Source organism: Gymnoscopelus braueri, assembly GCF_963280865.1.
Source record: "Gymnoscopelus braueri genome assembly, chromosome: 24".
Lineage (NCBI taxonomy): Eukaryota > Metazoa > Chordata > Actinopteri > Myctophiformes > Myctophidae > Gymnoscopelus > Gymnoscopelus braueri.
In genome coordinates, this window is record NC_137626.1 from 27,443,718 (window position 1) to 27,467,269 (window position 23,552).

At 40.7% G+C, this 23,552-nt stretch overlaps 2 protein-coding genes across 3 annotated transcripts; one reads left to right on the forward strand and one right to left on the reverse strand.

Annotated features, from left to right (window-relative positions):
• Positions 1–4,827: 4,827 nt before the first annotated feature.
• Positions 4,828–10,474, forward strand: LOC308080894 (ATP synthase subunit beta, mitochondrial). Its single transcript, XM_080422983.1, has 10 exons — positions 4,828–4,985; positions 6,411–6,581; positions 6,679–6,853; positions 7,004–7,125; positions 7,347–7,531; positions 7,750–7,908; positions 8,150–8,272; positions 8,718–8,930; positions 9,264–9,465; positions 9,989–10,474. The coding sequence occupies exons 1-10, from the start codon at positions 4,883–4,885 to the stop codon at positions 10,084–10,086; spliced, it is 1,551 nt and encodes a 516-aa protein (XP_080279109.1). The 5' UTR covers positions 4,828–4,882; the 3' UTR covers positions 10,087–10,474.
• A 1,463-nt stretch (positions 10,475–11,937) lies between these two features.
• LOC308080900 (retinol dehydrogenase 7-like) lies at positions 11,938–20,368 on the reverse strand. Of its 2 annotated transcripts, XM_080422990.1 has the most exons (6): positions 20,299–20,368; positions 18,000–18,314; positions 16,378–16,636; positions 15,595–15,758; positions 13,294–13,556; positions 11,938–12,687 (listed from the first exon to the last, which is right to left on the reverse strand). In XM_080422990.1, exons 2-5 carry the CDS (start codon positions 18,310–18,312, stop codon positions 13,333–13,335), a joined length of 960 nt encoding a protein of 319 aa, XP_080279116.1. In that variant the 5' UTR covers positions 18,313–18,314; positions 20,299–20,368; the 3' UTR covers positions 11,938–12,687; positions 13,294–13,332. The 2 variants fall into 2 exon arrangements, with proteins under 2 accessions (XP_080279116.1, XP_080279115.1); XM_080422989.1 differs by having other exon boundaries at positions 11,938–13,556.
• Positions 20,369–23,552: the final 3,184 nt, after the last annotated feature.

Consider the following 23,552-nt stretch of genomic DNA (forward strand, 5'->3'; position numbering starts at 1 on the left):
TATGAGTCAAACTAAATGTCATGCCTCAACTCCTACAATTCCAAGTGCTTGTCAGGGTGGGGGGTCCCCAGTTCAAATAGGATTCTTTTGGGGGTCACAGCCTGAAAAGGTTGAGAACCACTAGGATAGAGTATTGTGTTGTACAGTAGAAACGGTTTTATATAGAGGCGCCTATTGAAACCAGACATAGGTTAGGTATGTGCTCCTACGCACTATGACACACACGCCTGATGATAGGAGTTTAATTCTGACAGTGTGAGAATAAGTAAAACCATAATAGCACGTAATGTCTGTATTCTATTTTCCACGTCTTTTAAAATGTCTAATTATGTCCTTAAATTGTATGCTTTATGTATTAAAAGCACTTGCGATTAGCCTTTGTATAGTATCATGAAATGTGCTATGCAAATAAACTTACCCGGCATCTTCCAATGGAACACTCTTTTTAGTGTAGCAGCAGCGCACTCTAGTGGCAACATGGTGGACCGACGTCTGTAGGACATGGTAATACAAGTATGGGTGTTAGTGTGTTGTGGACAGAGAAAGTAAGCCCACTGCCCATTATTAGGCCACTATTATCTAGTGCACACACCCTCCAGTTAAAGTAGTAATATTACTTTAATGAAAAATGAATTAATATAAAACATTACTTTTATAAATTGTGCAATATTTGTCAAGTAAGTAGGCTAACTTATTACTTTCAGAGACTGTTTATAATTTATTTTATTTTAATCTTTCTGGCAAAATGAATACCTTGCTGCTGCTTTTGAGCTGTTTGTGTTTCATCATGACATTAAAGCAGCACAATGTAACTTTTTATTTTATTTTGTCCAATCTGTATGGTAGAGTATGTTAATACAATATAACTTATACAATTGGGGTGGTTGTATTTGGCCTCCCTGCTCTTCTATTGAGACATTTAGATTGTGTCAAAGGTCATGTCTCACTTAGACACAGGATCTGACACTAATTTTGACCTGATGGTCAAGATTCAATTTATCCCCTGAGCAAGCAGGCAGGCTTTATTAGCTCAATGGTAAAATAAAATGTCAGCACTTGTGCAGGAAAACGGGTTCAAATCTGGGGTAGAAGAGGAAAGTTACATAGTGCTGCTTTAGAATTCAGCCTGCTAAAATATAATTATTTTGGTACTCTATTCTATTCTATTCCATGTAGCCTAACCTCTTCCATATTATGCCTAGTCCTTTTGCACTTTATTTGAGGGTGTTTGTGAAAGTAACACAAAAGTATGCAAAAGTAACATTAGTTGAGACTGAAAGTAATATTGTATTAAACATAACATTTTAATAAAATAACTTTTTTTTTAAATGTAATATGTAGCATATTACATTTTGAAAGTAACTTCCCTAACTCTGATGATGACTTCTTTTTTTTATTAAGCACACTGATGACGGTGGGGTAATATATTAGTTTTGCAGTATTTCAGATTTGTTCAACTTGCAGGAGTGAGTTTGTCAAGTCGTCAACTGTATCTTTAACAGATGTACTACAGTTTATTATTTATTATGAGTCTGCACAAATTAACATTGAATAATAAAATGAAGGAAAAAACAAAGGCACTTTAATACGCTTTGGTGCCCATAAGGCAATAAAGCAGTCTTTAAGGGGCTGTGCTTAATGAAATAGTTCACCCCCAAAAAATACTTATTTTCAATCAATTACACACCCCACCCCATGAAGCCTTAAATTCATGAGATTTTTTTTTGTTTCTGTCGCATTCCTAAGCCAGTAATTTGATTCTATTTCCGGTAGGAGACACAAAGAGTCTCCTTTGTGTCTCATACCGGATACATTAACCGGTAGGAGACGGTAATCAAATTATTGGCTTAGGAATGCGACAAAAACAAAAACATTTCCATGAATTCAAGGCTTCATGGGGTGTGTAATTGATGAGGTTGATACTGGTCATTACTCCTACGGGCTGGGGTGGCACCTGTCAGGGGGGAGTGTTGGGCGGGAGGAGTAGGACCAAGGCCCTACGACTACGTCTTCCCGGTGGGGGCTCCTCACTGGCAGGTGAGTCAGAAGGATACAACAACAGTGACAACACAGAAATGTGTGTGGGGAGGAATCATTTGGCATAACGACTAAATTGGGTAGAAAAAGGGGGTAGAAACTATTTGGCTACTCTAAATTTAGGGGTGGGGGGGGGGGTAGTTTGACAATTGCCAGTTCCCTGTAAATGTCTATGAATTAAAAGGAAACATTTTCCAGTTACCTCGATCAGGCCTGATATTACGCGACACAGCTAATCTAATCTAAGTCCCCCAGAAGCTCTCGCATAAAAACGTGAGGGGCGGGCGAGAACTGGTAGGAATGGAACCCCTAACCTGAGCAGTTTTAGTGCCCTGCTTTAGCCTTTGAGCTGCACACATAGAACATACAGGGTGTGTTCAGCCAAGGTCTGAACACCACAGTAGTCAGATTGCGGGTGGGGGGGTATTAAAACCCAGATGAAAATGGCTAGTTGTCTCTAATGTGTCTATCTAATCTATCTGTCTGTCTGTCTGTCTGTCTGTCTGTCTGTCTGTCTGTCTGTCTGTCTGTCTGTCTGTCTGTCTGTCTGTCTGTCTGTCTGTCTGTGTGTGTGTGTGTGTGTGTGTGTGTGTGTGTGTGTGTGTATGTGTATGTGTGTACGCACACTGAGTTATAAGCTTAAGGGGTTCATAGCAGTTCAAATCTTCAGCATGATAGAGCTATAACAACAATACATAGGCCTATGAGACAGTTGTCCATATGATGGTTGGTGAATACTTAGTGTCATCATACCTTAAGGCAAAGGCACCAATTTAGTAGTTCTGCAGCTGGTGTGTGGGATAAGGGATTCAATCTCAGTACATCTTTGCTTGCTGAGCCAATTAAGAAATGACATTCTGCCAGACTTAAATGACCATTGAGAGCCTCACACACCACCAAATGGAACACAGTGTTCTCATTGTGCACTTTCTTTTGGGCAACTTTTGGGCCACTCCACTGTCCACTCACTCACACAGCAATATCCTTCCTGATAGATACAAAATTACACAGATGAAACGTGTAAACTTTGTGTCAGTTCGACCAACACATTTTCAGTGGTTCAACAAACACACACAAATCTGTTGTCAAAAATAGTACAAATCATTCACCAGAGGACAGAATGTCAGCTGTGCTGCGCGGAGCATGCGCACAACACAACCTTACCTCAGGGGGCGGAGGGCAAGCAGTGTTGCCATATCCGCTTATTATAAGCGACATTGGGCTTGTTTTTCTGTAAAGTTGCTTGTTATAATATTAATATTGTTATACATATTGGAAGTTGCGAGTTGCTCAGGCTCAAAAGCCGTTCTAAAAAACACAAGTCTTCTCTTGTATGTGGGTCACTGGCATGAAATATTTTCAGATGGGGGTCTGTGGGCAAAGAAACATATACATTTTGGGGTCCTTGACATGAAAATGTTTGGGAACCACTGCTCTAAAATAACATTAGACAATAAAGTTTGACTGAGTTGCCCTAGTTGCTTATTTTGGGCTTGTTTTCATAGAGATTGCGGGATGAAAATGCCCTTAGCTCTGAACTATGTAGAATCTGCACCTGGCTCGCTGATAACAAACTACCATTACACCTGGGTTAAAGTGAATCCATTCTCTTTGCGTCCAAAATAAACCTCTGCAAGGCCAACGGCTTCACAGTAAAAGTGGGTGACAATGTGATCACAAGAAAAGAGGAAATTACCTTCCTGGGTTGCATTTTAGAGGCAAATCTTTCCAGGGAAAAAATGGCAACAAAAGTAATCAAAAAAGTCAACCAAAGAACAAGATTTTTGTACAGGATCTCCTCTCTGGTCACTTCAATACATTGAGGACTCTAACAGGAGCACTCATCCAAGGTCACTTCGATTATGCATGCACCTCATGGTACCATAGCACCACAAAGGCCTTAAAAACAAGGCTCCAGACATCCCAAAACAAACTGGTCAGGCTACTGCTTGGCCTTACATCTACAACTCAGCTAACCCCTGCTCATTTTGCTAGGGTGGGATGGCTCAGGGTAGAGGACAGAGTACAACAACTTGCAATGGGCCTGGTCTAAGATACACAACACCACAAAGTCACTCATGTACCTGTCAAACTACTTCAAAAACGCTAATGCTAATGTCCACAATCACAACACCAGAGGGAGCTCCACTGATCACGTTCAACCCAGATTTGGCTCTAACAAGGGATTACATTTGTTCTACTGCTATGCCAAAAAGATGTGGAATGCCCTACCAACAGAAATACAAAAATGTGAATCCTTACTCTCCTTCAAAACCGAGCACTTACAGGTGGATGCAATTTGGAACTGGCCCCTGTAAAAAGTCAAAACCAACCCCCGATGTGTTTATTGTATATATTTTTATTTTCGGTTTTTATTTTATGTTTTTGTATAGTAGTGTATATATATTTGTCTGTCATTAAATGTTTTGATGAATTGAGTACAAAGGACCCCAATGGAAACAAGCCATAGTGCTTTCTTGGGTTTAAAATCCTCCTTACAGACCTTGTATTGAACTGTACTTCCCTGGTGCTTGTCTTTGAAAACTGTTAATAAAGTATTCAATCAATCATTCACCTGGTTGCTTGTTTCTCTCGCATAATCTGGCAACGCTGGGGGGCAAGCAGGCAAGAGCACGCATGTGTAGCCAAAATAGCCGATCTACAAGCTCACAGCGCGTCGATGATGCGACTGGTTGTGGGCTTGTAGATCGGCTATTTTGCGCGCGCGACCGACACCGCCACCCGTGACGTGTCCGGCGCATGCTCAGTCTCTCCTCCCCCGGCCAGTCATTATAAAGCCTCTTCCATCAAACGTCTCTTTCCACCTTCAGCCATCTTAATAAACATGTTAGGCGCTGTAGGACGCTGCTGTACCGGGGCTCTGCAGGCTCTCAAGCCTGGGGTCCAGCCTCTCAAAGCCCTCGCTGGATCCCCAGCCGTCCTCGCACGTAAGTTGATGTTTCCCCCCACGCATGCATGGAGCATTTTTTATGCCTGACCGAAGAGTCGCTCGCTTAATGGGGGTTGGCCGCTGTCAGCAGCCGATGCTAACTCGCGTTAGCAACATGCCGGGCTAACGTGCTAGTGTTTGGCCCTGCAAGGCCGCAGAGTGAAATAAATCCGGGTTTATGTTGATAATGCATCCCCTTATGGTTTAAATGTTGATTTGTCTCATATCTACTCCTTGTCATTTGGAATGCTGTGACTGCCGTGTGTTGTTGTGTGCTACACTGTAATGACCTCTGTGTAGTAATGACATGAGGATAAGGCCCTGGCTGCGACAGCAGGCTAAGCTAAAAAGGCTAATATCAGTGTGTCAGCTATAGTGCCAACCAAGTTCAGGGGACAGAATGAATGTTGCATTAACTAGAAGTCTGCTTTTTCTTGTGCTGCTATCGCCATTGGATGCATTTTGTTTTAACCCAGTGGACATGGATGCTAATTGCTAACCTTGACTTACACACGCCCCCATCTTGTGTCATTGATGTGCCGCTTGGTGGCTAACTGACATTAGCCTGTTCTTAAAATCCCATTCATTGTCGCACACCTTGAGTTTAAGTTACCTAATACTTACTTGATACTTGACTTAAGAGAAGGGGCTGTTTTAACATCAACACGGGATATTAAACATCCTCGTGTCTCTGCAGATTCATGACGTTGCAGAATAAACACTTGACATTGAGTTTATATTTTGTTGGCCCCCCTTCTCCCCTTAGGGAAATGATTCTGCATTTAACCCATCATAACTTTTAGGAGCAGTGGGCAGTCGCTGGGTGCTACCCCAAGGACGGGGGTCCAGTGAAGGCTAGGGCCTTAGACAGTCAAGGGCACCGACAGTGCATGTCCATAACATGCATGTGTTTTGCACGTCGGGCAGCCAGACAGTTGTCTGGGATTAAGGTCGAACCTTTACACTTGACTGTGATTTTAAAGAGAAAAGAGGGAATCGCCAATGACTGCAAGGTCAAGATTGTAGGAAGATATTGGGTCATTTTTTTAAATGATATACACTGAAAATGAAAACAAGTCCCCAGGACTTTTTGTAATCCTTTTAGACTTAAAAGGAGTAGTTCACCCAAAAACGTATTTTCTATTAATTACACACCCCTTGAATTCATGGCTATTTTGTTTTTGTTGCATTCTAAGTCAAGCATTTGATGGCTGGCAGAGTCTCCATGAGTCTCCTGTCATCAAATTATTGGCATAGAAATGCAACCAAAACAAAAATATCAATGTTCCAATTCAAGGCTTCATGGGGTGTAATTGATGTATTTTTGTTTTTTTTTGGGTGAACTACTCCTTAATGTCTGACTGTACAATGTGCTGTTTAATTTTTATCAATCTAAACTGTCTGTCTGGGTGCTGGTTTACAGGTAGGGACTATGTCGCACCTGCCGCTGCTCCACTCCCCTCCGGGCGCATCGTGGCTGTCATCGGTGCCGTCGTGGACGTCCAGTTCGACGAGGGCCTTCCTCCCATCCTCAACGCCCTGGAAGTAGGTGGCAGGGAATCCAGACTTGTCCTGGAAGTGGCTCAGCATCTCGGTGAGGCTCTTGGATTATAACTTTACTTTGTGCATTTCATGGGCTACAAAGCCTTTTGAGAACGTCCTAAAACTTGTTATGTATTTTGGGTCTTCAGGAGAGAGCACAGTGCGTACCATCGCTATGGATGGTACTGAGGGTCTGGTCCGCGGACAGTCAGTTGTGGACACTGGTGCCCCCATCAGAATCCCTGTGGGACCTGAGACGCTGGGCAGAATTATGAATGTCATTGGTGAGCCCATTGATGAGAGAGGCCCCATCTTAACCAAGCAGTAAGTCTATTGGATACTTGCCTAATAATGCATCCAATAATACACGGCTGTAATGAACAGGGGGAGAGGCACAAACTATGTATAGCTGAATTGACTGACTAGTAATTTGTCATAATCCTTCAAAATAACTGCATAATTACTCCGTCATAGGACTGCCCCCATCCACGCTGAGGCCCCAGAATTCACTGACATGAGCGTGGAGCAGGAGATTCTGGTTACTGGAATCAAGGTTGTAGATCTGCTGGCCCCCTACGCCAAGGGAGGAAAGATCGGTATGTGAGACTACATTGGGCTCTTGCAGCACTTTTGTATATCGGGCAGTGACTGATTATTTGACTTAAAATTAGTTGTTTATCCAGCAGTCAAAAACAAGGTTGTAATGTGGTGTAATTAATTACCATTTACTCTGTTAAGAATTGTACCCCCTGATGTAAAAAAGCATTCCATTTGTGTAAACGCTGCCCTGTGTAACGCTAAACTATTATCACAACAGGTCTGTTCGGTGGTGCTGGTGTGGGTAAGACCGTATTGATCATGGAGCTGATCAACAACGTGGCCAAGGCCCATGGTGGTTACTCTGTGTTCGCCGGAGTGGGAGAACGTACCCGTGAGGGAAACGACTTGTACCATGAGATGATTGAGTCTGGAGTCATCAACCTGAAGGACGACACCTCCAAGGTTAGGATTGGTAAAAGTCTCCTTAAGAATATTTGTTATCAAATCACAGTTAGTTTGAACCACTTATGCCCTAGTCATTTGGCTAATCGTAGCATGACGTGTAGTGATCTTGAAGATATTTGAAAATGTTAAAACATTTTGGAAAATCTCTCGTTTGTACATTAAGGATGTTGAATGCGCTTTTGATTAACTCAATCCTGTCTTTTCTCTCTCACTAGGTGGCGCTGGTGTACGGACAAATGAACGAGCCCCCTGGCGCCCGTGCCAGAGTGGCTCTGACTGGACTATCTGTGGCAGAGTACTTCCGTGATCAGGAGGGTCAGGATGTGTTGCTCTTCATTGACAACATTTTCCGCTTCACACAGGCCGGCTCTGAGGTACGTGGAGCCTTGTGCGAATCACAAGCCTCATGAAAGAAGCTTATCTATAATGTTGCCAGTATTGTAACACTTGCATATTAGCTGGTGTCACTCACCATGGATCTCAATGTGTCATATCAAACTTGTAATCTGAAATGAGTGTTCAATGCACGTAGAAGCCAAAGAATCATGCAGTATGCCTTAAGAAATGGAACCAAATGCTATGCTTGGTACTGAGACGTTGAACTCCTGCCCTCAGGTGTCTGCCTTGCTGGGTCGTATCCCCTCCGCTGTGGGTTACCAGCCCACACTGGCCACTGACATGGGTACCATGCAGGAGAGGATTACCACCACCAAGAAGGGGTCCATCACATCTGTGCAGGTAAACATGACATACTTTTCATAATGAATTTAGCTGATAGACTTAATGTTCATTTATTGAATGTTCATTATTGTTCATTGTCCTGTTTGAATAAAGTGTAATGGTTTTATAGGAAATTACACAATACATTTATTAATGGATGGAAAATGTGTATTAAGTTAATTTTTCTCACTGTCTAAAATGATCTTAAGAAACTCAAATCCATGTCTGCACAAAATGGCTCTTAAAATTAAGTTACCCTGATACTTTTTCTATATTTTCATTTCAAGTACACATAATTATTTAAAAAAATCTGTAACATTGGCAATCGTTGAAATTAAAATTGCAATCAATAGCAGTCCAGTTTACTTATGCAATCCCATGGAAATCGGTAGCGCAGTTGAGACAGCTATCGCATTCACTGTCGTAGCTTTATATTTAAAATGTTCTCATCGCTTCCTCACAGGCCATCTATGTGCCAGCTGACGATCTGACTGACCCTGCCCCCGCCACCACCTTCGCTCACTTGGACGCCACCACTGTGTTGTCCCGCGCCATCGCTGAGCTGGGTATCTACCCTGCTGTGGATCCCCTGGATTCCACCTCCCGTATCATGGACCCCAACATTGTCGGAGCCGAGCACTACGATGTCGCCCGTGGTGTACAGAAGATCCTCCAGGTTGGTTATGGCAGTGGTTCCCAAACTTTTTAATCTCAAGGACCCCCAAACTGACATGCATTTTGCCAAGGATGCCCATCTGAAAAGTATTTTTGCAAAATTCAAAATTATGCCATGCATATGTACAAGCTTGCAGGATGTGACGTGCTGTGAGCTTGTAGATCTGCCCCCACCCAAGGACCCCTGCAAGTTCCAGGACTTAAAGAACCAATGCGTTGTGGCACAAATGTGACTCAAGACCATCTGGATTGAACTTGGTCTCTCAGCCTGCGTCTCCTTAAAGCTATCGATATATGTGTGTAAAAAAACATGTACCTCTACCCTTTTTTCTAGGACTACAAGTCTCTGCAGGATATCATTGCCATCCTGGGTATGGATGAGTTGTCTGAGGAGGACAAGCTGACCGTGTCCCGTGCCCGCAAGATCCAGCGTTTCCTGTCCCAGCCCTTCCAGGTGGCCGAGGTTTTCACTGGCCACGCTGGCAAGCTTGTACCACTCAAGGAGACCATCAGTGGATTCAAGGCTATTCTCAATGGTGTGTATTTAGACTGTGTCCTCGTTCTGCCCTGAGCAGTGCATGGCTTCATTGTTTTGAATACCATGTCATGCGTTTATCTAAAAGAAGGCATGAGATAACGATGGTATTTAAAAAAATAATTTTTCAAAGCATGCTGCAGTTTGTTTTCCTACCTTTCACAGTACAGTATGAAAACCAACTTGCTTGATATGGGTAATCCAAGACCATATAAATCACGTCGGCTTTGTTTCTTTTGTCAGTTATATTATCGCTACGTGGTAAAGCAGTTTAAAAGGCGAATTGCCCTTTTCTGCGTGTTAATAAACTAGGCAACACAAATCTTAAAAATTAAAAGACTTTGGAAGGAATGAGAGTCTAAAAAGGTTGGTTTTGAGTGGTTTTAAACTTTGCGAGGGTGGAATGAAGTTTAAATGTCATGGCAACATGACTAATGAACTCTGGTCAATGGATAAACATGCAGTAATACCTGTAGCACTCTTAAGCATTATTTTGAATTTTGACGTCCTTTCCCTCCCTACAGGCGAGTACGATGCCCTCCCCGAGCAGGCCTTCTACATGGTGGGCACCATCGAGGAAGTTGTTGAGAAAAGTGTGAGGATGGCAGAGGAGCTCGCATAAATGGCCACACCAAATCATTTTTCGGGGGTTGAGGAATTCTTGGAAAGGTTAAGGAACAGAAATGTCCCGTTAGCACTTGGTTTAAAACATGTCCCAATGCCGAACATTTTATTGTCAACTTAAAGAAAAAAGATATTTAATGTTTCCTAGATGGAATAACGTCTCTTTACTACAACGACTCAACTGTATATTTCCTAGGCTTTATAGAGCCATTGTAGCGAAGAAAAGTCTTGTTCCTTGTTCATAATGGGCTTTCTCGTGAAATGGCTGTTAATGTGCTCATCCACTTTTGACCACAAGATGGCGCTTGCGTATGTTCAACTACCTGTACTGTGTTGCAGCTTGATTGTCACAATGAAGTGATGAAATAAAACTGCAATTAAAGATGTACGATGTGTCATTTCTTGTAAAGGTACAAAGGAGTATTAAATGTAATATGTAAGTTACTTATCCAGTGTTTCCTACAGGATCACAATATCTGACTCCATGTTCAGCATACAAGAAAGATTCACTTAAACTGTACCCATCAAATGACCCCACAACAAGGTCATAAAAAGGACCTAGTTATATTTCTTTGCAAAAACTGCAGTTCACTTTTGAAACCTTGGTGGTCGCAAATATTTGTAGCTGTTAACATTTTGCTGCATGTCTTTGACTTATCTGTGGTAGCAGCCAAACCCTATCAACCGGGCAAAGGTCAATAGGACAAGTGTTACAAGTGCGTGACAAAAATATCCTGTTGTGGAACTATTTTGGACATGACTTGCCGCTTTATTTTGTAAATGCTGCACATTGTTACATGTAAGTTAACACTCATTGCTTATCGGTTTATAGCCAGAACAAATTTTTCAATCCTGTACAAAAGCAACAGTTCAGTGACTGATGGGTTGCTGACTTGCTGTAATCTTAACATTGGCTCGGACAGGAAGGGAAGGGTCAGGAACAGAAGCCATCTAAAAACGATACACTGACAGACCCTTCCTGCCAGAGTAGTGAGTTTGATGGTATTGCAGTATATCATGGAAACCCTGTACAAGGCTTCATGTTTAAAATGCATCAAGTTGCTATTTGTGGCATAATGTACATTTATCTTCTAACGTTCTATAATGTGTACATAATTTTCTTCATTCCTATATATATTCAGTACAAGTAATGCAGGAACTTTATCATGCTAATTGTGTATTTGTTAATCAGTTCTTGAGTTGAAATTCATCTGGATAAACATCCTGACCTATCCTGTGGTCCAGGAATCACACCTGTGGATTAACCAGTGCACAGAGTTAATCAGTGCACAACAGGATAAATATGTCATCCCCACAACCATTCAGAGAGACGGAGCCTCTTGTCATGACAGGTCTAGTGTCTGTTATTCGTCTGTGTGGCTACAGGTATCTACCACATTATTACACCTGTGTGGCTACAGGTATCTACCACATTATTACACCTAGGTATGGCAAGCAGTGTGTGGTCACATGGAATTAACTTTTGACCCAAAACCTTGGCTGTTGCCTGTCCAACAATTGAACCTGTTGAAATAATTAATTGCACTTATTTGTATGACAATTAATCGTCAACTAAAATGTCATGATTGTGACTGCCCTACTGGTAGCATGGCATTGTAGATTTGCTATTTATTGTGCATTAGTTAAGCATCATCCTTGACCTTTCACACCATCCTATCACCATCCCAAGGCTGAGACACCCAGCCCACATAAGATAACCTTGACAACTGCTCTTTTAGTTTTGCTCAAAGAGAGAAAACTAGTTGCACAATACTATGTGTAACACTGAAACTCAAGAGTTTCAATCTTGATGGAAGCAAATCACAGACAATGTGTCACATTACTCAGTTTTAATGCATTATTGTGCACCCCAGCAAATGCTGGCTGCCTGGCTCTATAAAAGTGCATTTGGCTTTGGTAAGGAAAGAAGGAAAGTATCAAAAATATGTCGATCAGTTGCAAGGCCTTTAGGGTGCGGTCACACCGAACTTTAATTCTGCCTTTGAGGGATTCTGCCAATGCTTTTCAATGGGAACAGAGCGTTTTTTGGCAGAAATCCTCAAATGGCAACAAACCACTCCATTTCCATTGAAAAGCATTGGCAGAATCAGCCCTCAGGTAAAATTCCAATTCGGTGTGCCCTTAGGGCACGGTCACACCACACTTTTATTCTACCTATGGCGGTAGATTCTGCCAATGCTTTTCAATGGGAATAGCGTGGTTTGATGGTCTTACGCATCTTTCCGTGTGTCGCGCACACCTTGCGTTTATGCGTTCTATAGGCCATGTCTATTTTCAGCAGAAAATGCTCAAGATAGATGCTGCTTTTCCTCCTCTGTCCAATCGGGTGAGTCGAAGGCGGACCGGCCCAAGACTCAGGAAGCGACATGGTGCTTGCAATTGAGCAACTACGGGCTACGGGGAGGTTCCTGAAAGTGAGTGACAGGTGCGTCACTAGTTGTTAGAATGCGTTGGCTGCAAAAAACAGTCGGCCGCGCACAACCTGAGTTTATCAGCCTCAAGCCATAGTTTGGTGTGACCATGCCCTTAGAACGTAAAACAGAGGCAAAAAAATTACCAGTGGTATAAAGTAGCTGATACTATAATCAGGGATGAGCTGTAGGGGGTGCTACGGGGGGTCGGCGACCCCTTAGTTCTGGCGCTATGGGGCTGGGGGGCTGGGAGCTCCACATGCACGCGCGAGCACGCACCGTCAGCTGCGGTCTTTAACACCTTAAAGTTTAAACAATAGCCTCTCAAGGTTCGCGCCGTCAGCGGCGAGCCGTTCTCAATAGCGTCTACCTGGCTGCTTTGCATAACATTAGGCTACTGGAGAAAAGCCATGGACTTGAATTGAATGTGTTACATTCCTCTCACAATCACAATGACAGACAACAGTCTCTGCACTTCAGAGTGTGAAGGGGATCGCTTAGAAGAGGACCCAGTTCTCTGAGACAAGACAAAGACAAGTTGTCTGATTATTTTAAGTACTTATGTGTGGGTGAGTCTATGTAAAGGGCTTTTATATAAAACTAAAAGGAAAATAAAATAATTAATTAATTGAAACAAAAATAAAAACAAAAAATTAACAATGCAACTAAATAATAAGATATAATTACATTAAAAATGTGCACATGCGTGCACGTGCAGCAGTGACGTCAGAAAATATAGCCCCCCTAGTTAAAAAATCCACAGCTCATCACTGACTATAATAATATAGTATAGACTATAGTACATTAGGTCTTTATTGGTCAGACACAGCCAGGGGAACGGCTTGTTTCAGCATTAGGTAGTCTGAGACACAGCTGGGCATGTAGGACAGGGGCAACCAGAACAGCTTGGCATCCCAGCCGGGAGAGTAGCGTGTGCGCGGGCGGACCGCCGACACGGCGTGTTCCATGCAGCTGACCACCTTCATCAGGTCCCCGTCAGATATCTGGGCGACTTTCTCCATCATCACCACTTCCACTGGCAGGGAAAGGGATGAGATTGTGCTTAGCTTATGAAACATGGGGAAAACTAAGTGCTAATACAGTGACACAATTACGTTAAAAAAAGACTTAGTTCTTAATCAAGATCTTTCTAGCAGCAAGCAAGAAAGCGATCACGCGTCGCGACTCGCTGGTACCAACAGGATCCTCCAACCAAAGACAATTGGATGGACATTATAGGGGAAATCTACACTATGGAAAAACTAACATTCATACTCAGGCTATAAGAAGTTACACAGAAATTGGGAAAAGTGTCTTTCAGTCCATGGATAATGTATCAAAAAAAAGTAATAACTAACAATTGTAGAATGCAGCCTTGATATTGTTTTGTCTTGTACTTTTATCTTTTTTTTTTTTTTTGTATCCTTTGTCTTTTTAGATCCTTTTTTCCAATAAAAATTTAGTAAAAAAATACTTAGTTATACTTTGTTTACTTAAGTTTGTTATGAAAAAGGAAAAAAAAGAAGCTGTATTTATGCAAATGTTGAATAAAACAATTGAAGAGCAGAATGTCCAAACGTGATGATTGTATTGGGTAGGTTCTGTTTAGGATGTGTGTATCTGCTGTGAAATGTGTTTTTTTCAATGAGGATGTGAATGCACAAATCCAGCAAAAATACCCCCTCTGAGCTAATAACGTTCCAGTGCAGCTGTTCTCAAAGCTTATTCTCTTCCAGTTGGAACACTGACATTAGGCATGACCAATGCATGTGCACCACTTTACCACAACAGCGGTAAGTATTCATTGAAGTTTTTCTCGATTACCTAAGCATAAAAACACATTTCCCGTCACCATAAACACTGTTAACCTTTTTAATATTCAAATCTTTTTCTTCAACACCCTACACAAAAGTAGTCAATTAAATCATTATTTGCATAAAATATAATGCTGAATTGGATAATTCAGCAAAAACATGGTTTTAATTTAATTAACTCAAGTCATCACAACCTAAAGACCACAAACTTCACTAAGCCTTGAAATTGTTACACACCACTAAGAATTACAGGGTCCATAAATAGCCATGTCCTTGTGCTTTGGAACCAACAATGAATCCTAACAATGCCAAAGCTGCCATGTCAAAGTGGGTCCATACAACATGGCACAAGTCCTTCAACAGGGGAGCCAGGGCAACCAGAGCAAGCCCAACACTCTATCATGTCCTTTGGGATAACATGATTTTCCATCCGGCTGCCTTGTTTCGTGCCTGACTCAATGACTACCACAGGTTCAGTGTTCTTTGGCATTCTTCTAAGCTTGTTGGTGGGGGGTTTCAATCCCTACGCATAGCAAAATCTCCTGGAGACAATGGTGGACACCTGTGGTGATAAGTCTGTGGAATCTATCCAGGGTTGGATAAGGCCATTTTCCGATGCTGCCTGGCAAGAGCAAACATAATGTGTGACATTGTCTAGCTATGACCCAGACCTGAGACGAGGTGATGGTAATATTGATGCTGAGTGACCTGTACATTTGCTACATTTGGAAATACTGTGAAGCTTTTGGATATAGGGTATTTTTACTTAAGTAAAAGTACCAATAGCACAATGAAGAAATACTCTGTTACAAATAATAGTCCGGTATTAAACATGTACTTGAGTAAAAGTACAAAAGTATTCACATTACTGAAAGTACTCTACAAGCTTATATTCAAATAGCCTAAGTATACATAGGGCTGAAGTGGTTAATGTATGTTTTGTAATAATAATACAAATTTACAAAGTAACTAGTAACAAAAGTTTTCAAATAATTGTAGTGGCGTAAACAGTTCAATATTTTTTAAGTGCACTTAAATACAGTACTTGGATAAAATGTACTTTACAACACTGCCAGTTAGTCATGCAGTCTGTGTTTTTGACAGCTTGTGTGTGTTCTCTGAGGGCAAAGTCTGATTTAGAAAGTTAGCTGGTTGTACAAATGAGGATGATTGTTTTGTCTGTGTGGTTTTGATAAAAATGGCAATGGGATTCAGAAAACATATCTTAGTAATTGTGGACAAACTGTATTACAAACTTACCCTTATCCAAATAATCTGGCCCATAAGCATCTCTGACCTCCTGGGGCATTTTGTCCCACAGCCTTTTGATATCTTTGCTCAGGATTGCCGGATCTGTCACGTTGGTCTTGAAGAAGCCTGGCTCAATGCAGAGGACTTTGACACCGAACGGTGTCATGTTCAACCTACCAGAAAAAAGACAAAGCTATGCCAAATCAAAATGAAAGGCTATTTTTTTGGGATCAACTGGACTAGGGCTGTAACAATCCATTATTGGAATTAGCAATTATTCTATCGATTACTTTTTCGATGAATCGAATAATTGAGAAGCAAGTTTTTTAATATCGTTTATTTTATTTGTTATATATCAACGAATCGATGCAATAATAATTTATATAATATTCTATTATCACTAAATCAATTAGTATGATTAACCAGTTAAGACCTATTTTATACTTCGTTGTATAACAGTGTCGCACAAAAATCGTACAACTTGGGGAAAAGGGACATTTAATTTCCCCCCCAAATCGATTATTTTTATTAACATTTGTATTATTATTTTATAGTCGATTAAATAGATTAGTTTGATTAACTGTTGCAGCCCTAAACTGCACATGAACAGAGTCGGCTGTGTACTGAAATACCTGATCAGCGTCTAATCTGACTTACAAACGGGTGACATTTACCAATACAAAGGGGTGGTGTATCTGAGGCAACAATCGTCGGTTTGTGTGACTTTAAACAAACGGTGTCTGTGTAAAAGTCCCTGCGCTCAACAGATGTCCAAGGGAAACTGTGACTCACCTGAGGCTGTCATTGAAGGCCTCCACGCCATATTTGGAGATGGTATACGGGCCACCGACTACGCTGATCCTTCCGAAGACGCTGGCCACGTTGACCACCCTGCCTCTTGCCTTCTTGATCAGGGGCAGGACGCTCAGTGTCACGGCAATCACCCCGTTCAGGTTGACATCCAACATGGACTTGTAGTCGTCGATGGTTAGCCAATCGCAGGGGGCGGAGGGAAGGGCCACGCCGGCGTTGTTCACCACCGCCCACAGGCCTAAGAGGTCACACACATGTGGCCCACTCATTATTTGATTTTAATTGAAAATGAATGATGCACAGCCATCTAAGTGTTCATCAGGGTCTTACAACTGTGACTCATACAAAAGAAAATGTATTGTGATCCACTAGAAGTGAGAAGGTGTGTGTATGTGCAGATCCTTCTCTCATTATTTACTTACTTTGTTCAGTACATCGATGTGCGTTTTAAGCAGGTTGGTGCATGCTGTTGGTGTCATTTAGCCGGGGGGCAACTTTTAATTGTGTGTTTACAAACCACAAACAAGTACTCCTACTCGTTATACTTGATGGTATATATAGTATATATTTCATATTTATAATACGTTTCAGAAAAGAAAAAAAAAATGAGATGATTTGAAACAAATATTTAGGAAAAGTCATGAAAGGGGAACTTTCTCAGAGCTTCATGAGAGAAGATAATCCACTTTAAATTCTCAAAATCGGTCATATTGATGGCTTAGTCATGCAAGTGTTAAGGAACTGCACTGGAGGCAGTTCCAGGGTTGAGTGGCTGAACTTGTATTTGCTCAAATAAACATAGGCATATGCTTATGAGGGAAGTAGCCTACTTATTCCTCTTACTTAATATGCCTTATCCCTGTTGCAGATTCACATGCCTCAGAAAAGGAGCCGTGAAAGTGTCTCTGCAAATCGATTGCAAATGTAAGGCCGTTTTAGTACAATAAGACTGCTGGGTGCTTGTTGTATTCTGAACTGTTGGAAACATTACCTAAATATCACAGTCAAATTCTTGTTATAACGAAGGTCAGGGTGAATTAATGTTTACAATCCAAAACTTACACAAGCTGATTAGATACTTTTTCACATCAAGTGGTATGATATTGGTTTGGAATGAAAACCTCAAACAAACACTCACACCTGCATGGCACATAACTGAAAGCCAAAGCAGTCAAGTCTCGATTGATATCGAATAATCCAAAACACACTGGCTATGGAGCTTGTTGGACATTGCCTATCTGGAACTGTCGTCAGCCAGAATTAACCAGGCCCAACAGGGCACAATTTCACTATGGACAGGCTTGATATCGGATCTGAAAGATCTGCTGACTTGATGGTGCTGGATGTGTTGTGTTGTTTAATTGGTGGTGATGGTGGAAAGAGAGAGGGTTGGGAAGGGATGGGATGATGAAAGGTGGGTAAAGGGAGAAGGGTGGGGGATACTGAGTTCAATTGTGTTGATTTTGTACTGCTTGAAATGCATATTTGATTCCTTGTGAGAAAAGAAAATTGAGACTGAGTTTGACCAATTATAATTTGCGGATCCTTTTATAACAACAATAACACAATCTCAACCGGGACTCATTTCATCACTGACTCACCTCTCTCTCCGACAAGGTCCTTGATCATCGCCGCGACCTTGGTGACGCTGTCGTTACTCCGGACATCAAGATGGGTGGTGGTCAGCCTCTCGGAGCACGCTTTCTTCAGCTCCTCCTCTCCTCTCTCCGAGAAGCAGGAAGCAATCACCCTGAAGCCTTGCTTGTCTAGGTGCCTGGCCAGGAGGTTGCCGAATCCAGAGTCACATCCTGTGATGTAGACGTACTTGCTGCCCTTGTCCGGGACCCTGGGCATCTCCTTGACCCAGCGGTACAGGTAATAACAGACCACCAGCACCAGGAGGTACAGATACATGGCTGGACAGAACAGGAAAAATTTTAATGTCTTACACACACACCCATTCTAGCTAACCAAAGCATTGGCCAAAGCGTCATTATTATTCAACAAAAAGTTTTGGAAATTCTGGCCCAATATGTCTTTCTTATACATAATATGTATAAGAATATATATATATAGAGAGAGAGAGAGAGAGAGAGAGAGAGAGAGAGAGAGAGAGAGAGAGAGAGAGAGAGAGAGAGAGAGAGAGAGAGAGAGAGAGAGAGAGACAATATTATTGTCTACACAGCATACAATCACCATGGATTATAACGTTTTCATTTACTCAAATCAAAAAATCAAATGGCACATCAATAATAAGACTTTATGATTATGATTATGATGGGGGGGGGGTATACTACATACCAATGACGGTCATAAATCCTCAGAGTTAATTGATCCATTAACTCTGGGGCTGTATTGTATTCTAATTGTAGTACCACTGAGGATTTGACTGTGCGTGTACAATTCTACCAGTTAAGTTAAGGAGACGGAGTTCATTAAGCAGCTCATGACAGATGGAGCGGTGCAAAGAAAGGATCCACCTTATGAATATCTGTGCTGAAGTACACGTATCTGTAGATAATTTTGCACATACGTTTGCACGTATGTGCAAAGTACACGTACAGTAAAAAAAAAAAAAAAAAAACTAACTTATCAATGGCCCTGGTCCAGAGCGTATATAGCCCCTACGGAACCTCTCCCTCCGCTAAGTAGCTCCGAGATGAGGTCCCTCGTTGGTTCCTGCCGTTTGCGGTCGACATTGTCGCACATTTTCCACTTTTACATGTTTCTTACCCCTTTCTGCACATCGTATCCAAAAAGCAAAGCAATTGCGCCACTCTCTCAGATGTTTTAAGTTCTAGCGGAACATAACAGCTTCCAACGTGTTGAAGAAAGTATTTAATTTGCCTCGGTTTTCATCCGGTTACATGTTTTTAAGACATTGCGCAAGAGTTGCGCCCGTTGAGATAACATTACTGATTACCCTACTGGTCAAATGTTGAATTGCATCTTCTAATGCAAAATATTATGGAACCGGATGAAAACCGAGGCAAATTAAATACTTTCTTCAACTCGTTGGAAGCTGTTATGTTCCGCTAGAACTTAAAACATCTGAGAGAGTGGCGCAATTGCTTTACTTTTTGGATACGATGTGCAGAAAGGGGTAAGAAACATGTAAAAGTGGAAAATGTGCGACAATGTCGACCGCAAACGGCAGGAACCAACGAGGGACCTCATCTCGGAGCTACTTAGCGGAGGGAGAGGTTCCGTAGGGGCTAGAGCGTATAGTGAGTTCTCTCTAACGGCGCGCTGCTCACAGACCGAAAATTCCACTACCGTGCGAAGTCTCCGTCTTTAGTAAAAAAATAAACAAAACTATTTCGCTACTCACCGAAACAACGGCAGTTTTGTGTTGTTGAAAGTCTATTCTCCAGGGTGGGAAGCCTCTCAGGACCCCACCTTTTCTGTACAATACACTTTTTGGACAGAAAATAACAAAACAGCCTTTGTTTCGGTCTATGAGCAGAGCAGCGCGCCTGGCAGGGGCGTTAGAGAGAACTCGCTAACACTCTGGTGGACCAGGGCTAACTTATCAACTACTTAACAGCAAGCCTATGTATCCATTAGTTCCCGATTAAATAGCAAGACACTTGTCAAATACTTCTCGCAAGACGTGACATCAAATACAAGGGAATCTCGAATCTGAGTTGGATCAAGACTATCATAGATGTAGTTTATCGATTTTGACATTTTTATATCATGGATACGAGAGTCAAACTCGATAAAAAATACATCTAGTCTTGATCCAAGCCAGGGCTAAAGTTGGATCTAGACTTCAAAGTAATCTTTCAGTTATTTTATTTTGTTTCTTCCCCTCATTCATTTCTCCTGAACTAGCCTATATCACTAAACTTACTTTTTAAAGGATCTTTTCAAAGAGTTTTAAAATATCATACCAACCTGCAGAGAGGTGGTCTTCTTTCTGCAGATAAGTAACAGTGTAACAGCTTTGCTACAATGTTTGAGGGACGTCACGTGTTTCCCGTTGGCCAATAACAGCTGAACAAGGTCATAAGTGACCATGGTAACCACTCGTTGCGTAACATTCTTTGCACTGATCAATAGTACATAGTTAACAGTTCAAACTAAAGAGGTCATGAAGTGCATTAAAGTAATCACTCATTACACACAACATTTCAGCATTTTCTCGAAAAGTCACATAAACGAGAAGTTGTGATTTTCTTCCAAAATAGAGTTTTGTTCTGCGTTCATTCGACTTTGTTTCCACTTTTAAAATGCCTGCCTGTGTTTTTTTAATGTAGGCTACCACTTGGTGGCAGCAATGTTTCGTTGTAATTGAGAGTGGGAATTGAAGAGCAATTCAGATAAAATGTAATAAGTATTCATAAAACGCAGATAGCGGATATAAAATTATGTCAGGCTAGTAAGGAAAGCAGCTGTAGCTATTAACATTTATAATGGGTGTTAGTTTGATTAATTGATTGAATACTTTATTTAGAAGTTTGCACATGAAAGTACAGTTCAAATACAAGGTCAACTACATAGGATAACAAAATAAAAGAAAGCCATGGCTTCTTTCAATTGGGGTCCTTTTGTATTCAATTCATAGTGCCATTAAATGACAGACAGATATACACTATACTATGCAGAATCTCATATAAACAGTTTAGAAATTAAAAATAAGAAAAACAAAAAACATACGGCTGAAGCTACCATAGTGAGACTGAGATGTAATAATATTGTATAATATATTGCATTGAATAATACAATGCTAGTACAAGGTGGTATAGTATAGTATTTTAAAATGTGCACTTGATGTTTGCAGATCTGTAGGCCTATATTCATGTTTGATGAGTAGGTGCTGATTGAACTGTACATACAACTATGGATATCATATTTGCATAAAAATAATTATGAATTTGATGTTTGGTGAACTGGTACATCATTCATGGGTCATCAATGTGTCCGTACACGGACAAATGTGTCTGTGGCTAGACTTGGCCTTGTCTGTGGCAAATTTTAGATTTTTTGTTTTTTACATTATTTTGATCATAAGACTCAATTACTGAATGTCTCAGGCTCCAGGTTTTCCTCAGAATATGCATGTCACTTATTTACTATGACACTATGTATGACACATTAGGTGTCATACAGGTGTCACTTTTTATTTACAAGGACCCCCATAACTCAGAGAGTGCACAAATGTGTCCATTTGGTTCCATTTGTGCACTTTCAGAGTTGTAAAGGTTTGTGTGTTTCTGGTTATAATTCTCCACCAATTTTTATGTCAATGGTAAAGATATAATTTTGACAAAAATATCCACCACAAGCCAGCATGGCGATGACCCCTGATATCATTAGATAGTAGACTAGGCTATATGATATTTGTATACAATTATAGCCTATTGGATTCAGTCTGTGTATTTTATGCTTGTGTACATGCATTAAGTCTGTGCGTGGTGAGTTAATTTCCATCATTAATGTACATTCAAGTAACATTTATTTGTTTTCTGTGGCAGAGAAAATCCGATTGTTACCACGTTTCATTCCATTGATGAGCCATGTCCTATAACGTCTGAATAAAGTGTTCAAAATGCACTGAACACACACAGCACTTAAACATGCAGTTTCACACCTCCTTTAATCATGCACAATTCATTTTAGCCTATATTGTACATACACAAGACCTGGCTGGATTGTATAAACACTTGGAGTTTAGTTCTTTCTGTGAACTACCAGTAAACAGGAAATTCTCCAGGGCTGTTTTGATATTTACAGTGGTGGAAAAAGTACTCAAAAGTTTTACTTAAGTAAAAGTATCAATACTGCAATGTGGAAGTAGGCCTACTCTGTTACAAGTAAAGGTCCGGAATTAAAAATGTACTTGAATAAAGAAGTATTGGTATCAAAATGTACTTAAAGTACCAAAAGTAAAAGTACTGAAATGTTTGAAAATAGCAGATCTACAAGCTCACAACGCATCACGATGCGACACATTGTAGATTGGCTATTTTCAAATAGCCTAGGTATATAAAATAGCACTAAAGTGGTTAATGTATGTTTTATAATGTAATAATTTATATCTGCAAAGTAACTAGTAACTAAAGTTTTCAAATAATTGTAGTGGAGTAAAAGTACAATATTTGCCTCTGAGATGTATTGGAGTAGAAGTAAAAGTAGGCCTATAGACAATTTGGAAATACTCAAGTAAAGTACAAATACCTCAAAATTATACTTAAGCACAGTACTTGAGTACATGGACTTAGTTAGCCTACTTTCCACCACTGTCCATTTATTATGGTTGTATCATTTTCCCACTCCCCTCAGGATTTAACTCCCCGTTCACGTGAATGCGCATGTTGTTTTCAATTCCGCCAGCAGTCGGCGCCAGATAACCTGTTTCATTATTAGGCTACTTCTGCAAGTAGTACAGATGATGGATTGATAGGTGGGTCATTCCAGAATTGGAGGACATTTTACGTCCCACCCATGACATTTCTAATAATCCATGTACAAAATACTAAATCACTAACAGTTGTTGCGTAACTTTTACTTGTCCTGACACCAAATATAAATGGGAGAAAAGATTGTTTGAATAAAAAAATTAAAATAAAAATGAAGTCTGGAGTCCCCTAAAATGCAACTTTTCTCTTGTCCCACCCCTTGGTGACCAATAAAACTGTTAAAATTACATTTAAATCTCCTTTCTTTTGTATTATGTTGTTCATAGATGTCTCTTGTAGATGTGGAAACATCTTTTTTAATCAACATAATATTTTTAAATAAATATTGTTATGCAAGGAACCTGTGTCCCACAACTTGCATGCAACCCTGTTTGTTACCGTAACCTTTTTAGCATGGTAGAAGAAGAAGAAAAGTGTGAGTCACATGACACACTGGTACACTTAATTAACAGCATGGATAGTGCAAAGGTATGTCCTCCGTTCTATTTTTCATAGTTTTATAACCTTGTCAGTCTTGATTGAATGTCTCACTCTACCTCACGCAACAACTGTTATACATATTTATTACCTATGGACAAATACTTAAAAATAAATAATCTTTACTTATATCCTTAAGTAAGTTTGTCCTCTTGGTAAATATCAACAGCTAGCTTCTATTCCAGAGGAAAAAAACGAACATTTGGATTTGCAATACTGTTACTTACAATCCTGTTACTGTGATTAGAGTAA

What these genes read in the sequence shown, in the direction of transcription:
- LOC308080894 (XM_080422983.1), top strand. Translation starts at nt 4,883, where the DNA reads ATGTTAGGCGCTGTAGGACGCTGCTGTACCGGGGCTCTGCAGGCTCTC. An exon ending in GGCCCCATCTTAACCAAGCA is followed by an intron (nt 6,854 to 7,003) that starts GTAAGTCTATTG and finishes ACTCCGTCATAG; the next exon opens with GACTGCCCCCATCCACGCTG. An exon ending in TCACACAGGCCGGCTCTGAG is followed by an intron (nt 7,909 to 8,149) that starts GTACGTGGAGCC and finishes TCCTGCCCTCAG; the next exon opens with GTGTCTGCCTTGCTGGGTCG.
- LOC308080900 (XM_080422990.1), bottom strand. Translation starts at nt 18,312, where the DNA reads ATGTATCTGTACCTCCTGGTGCTGGTGGTCTGTTATTACCTGTACCGC. An exon ending in GGACCTTGTCGGAGAGAGAG is followed by an intron (nt 16,637 to 17,999) that starts GTGAGTCAGTGA and finishes GTGACCTCTTAG; the next exon opens with GCCTGTGGGCGGTGGTGAAC. An exon ending in GCCAGATTATTTGGATAAGG is followed by an intron (nt 13,557 to 15,594) that starts GTAAGTTTGTAA and finishes TTTCCCTGCCAG; the next exon opens with TGGAAGTGGTGATGATGGAG.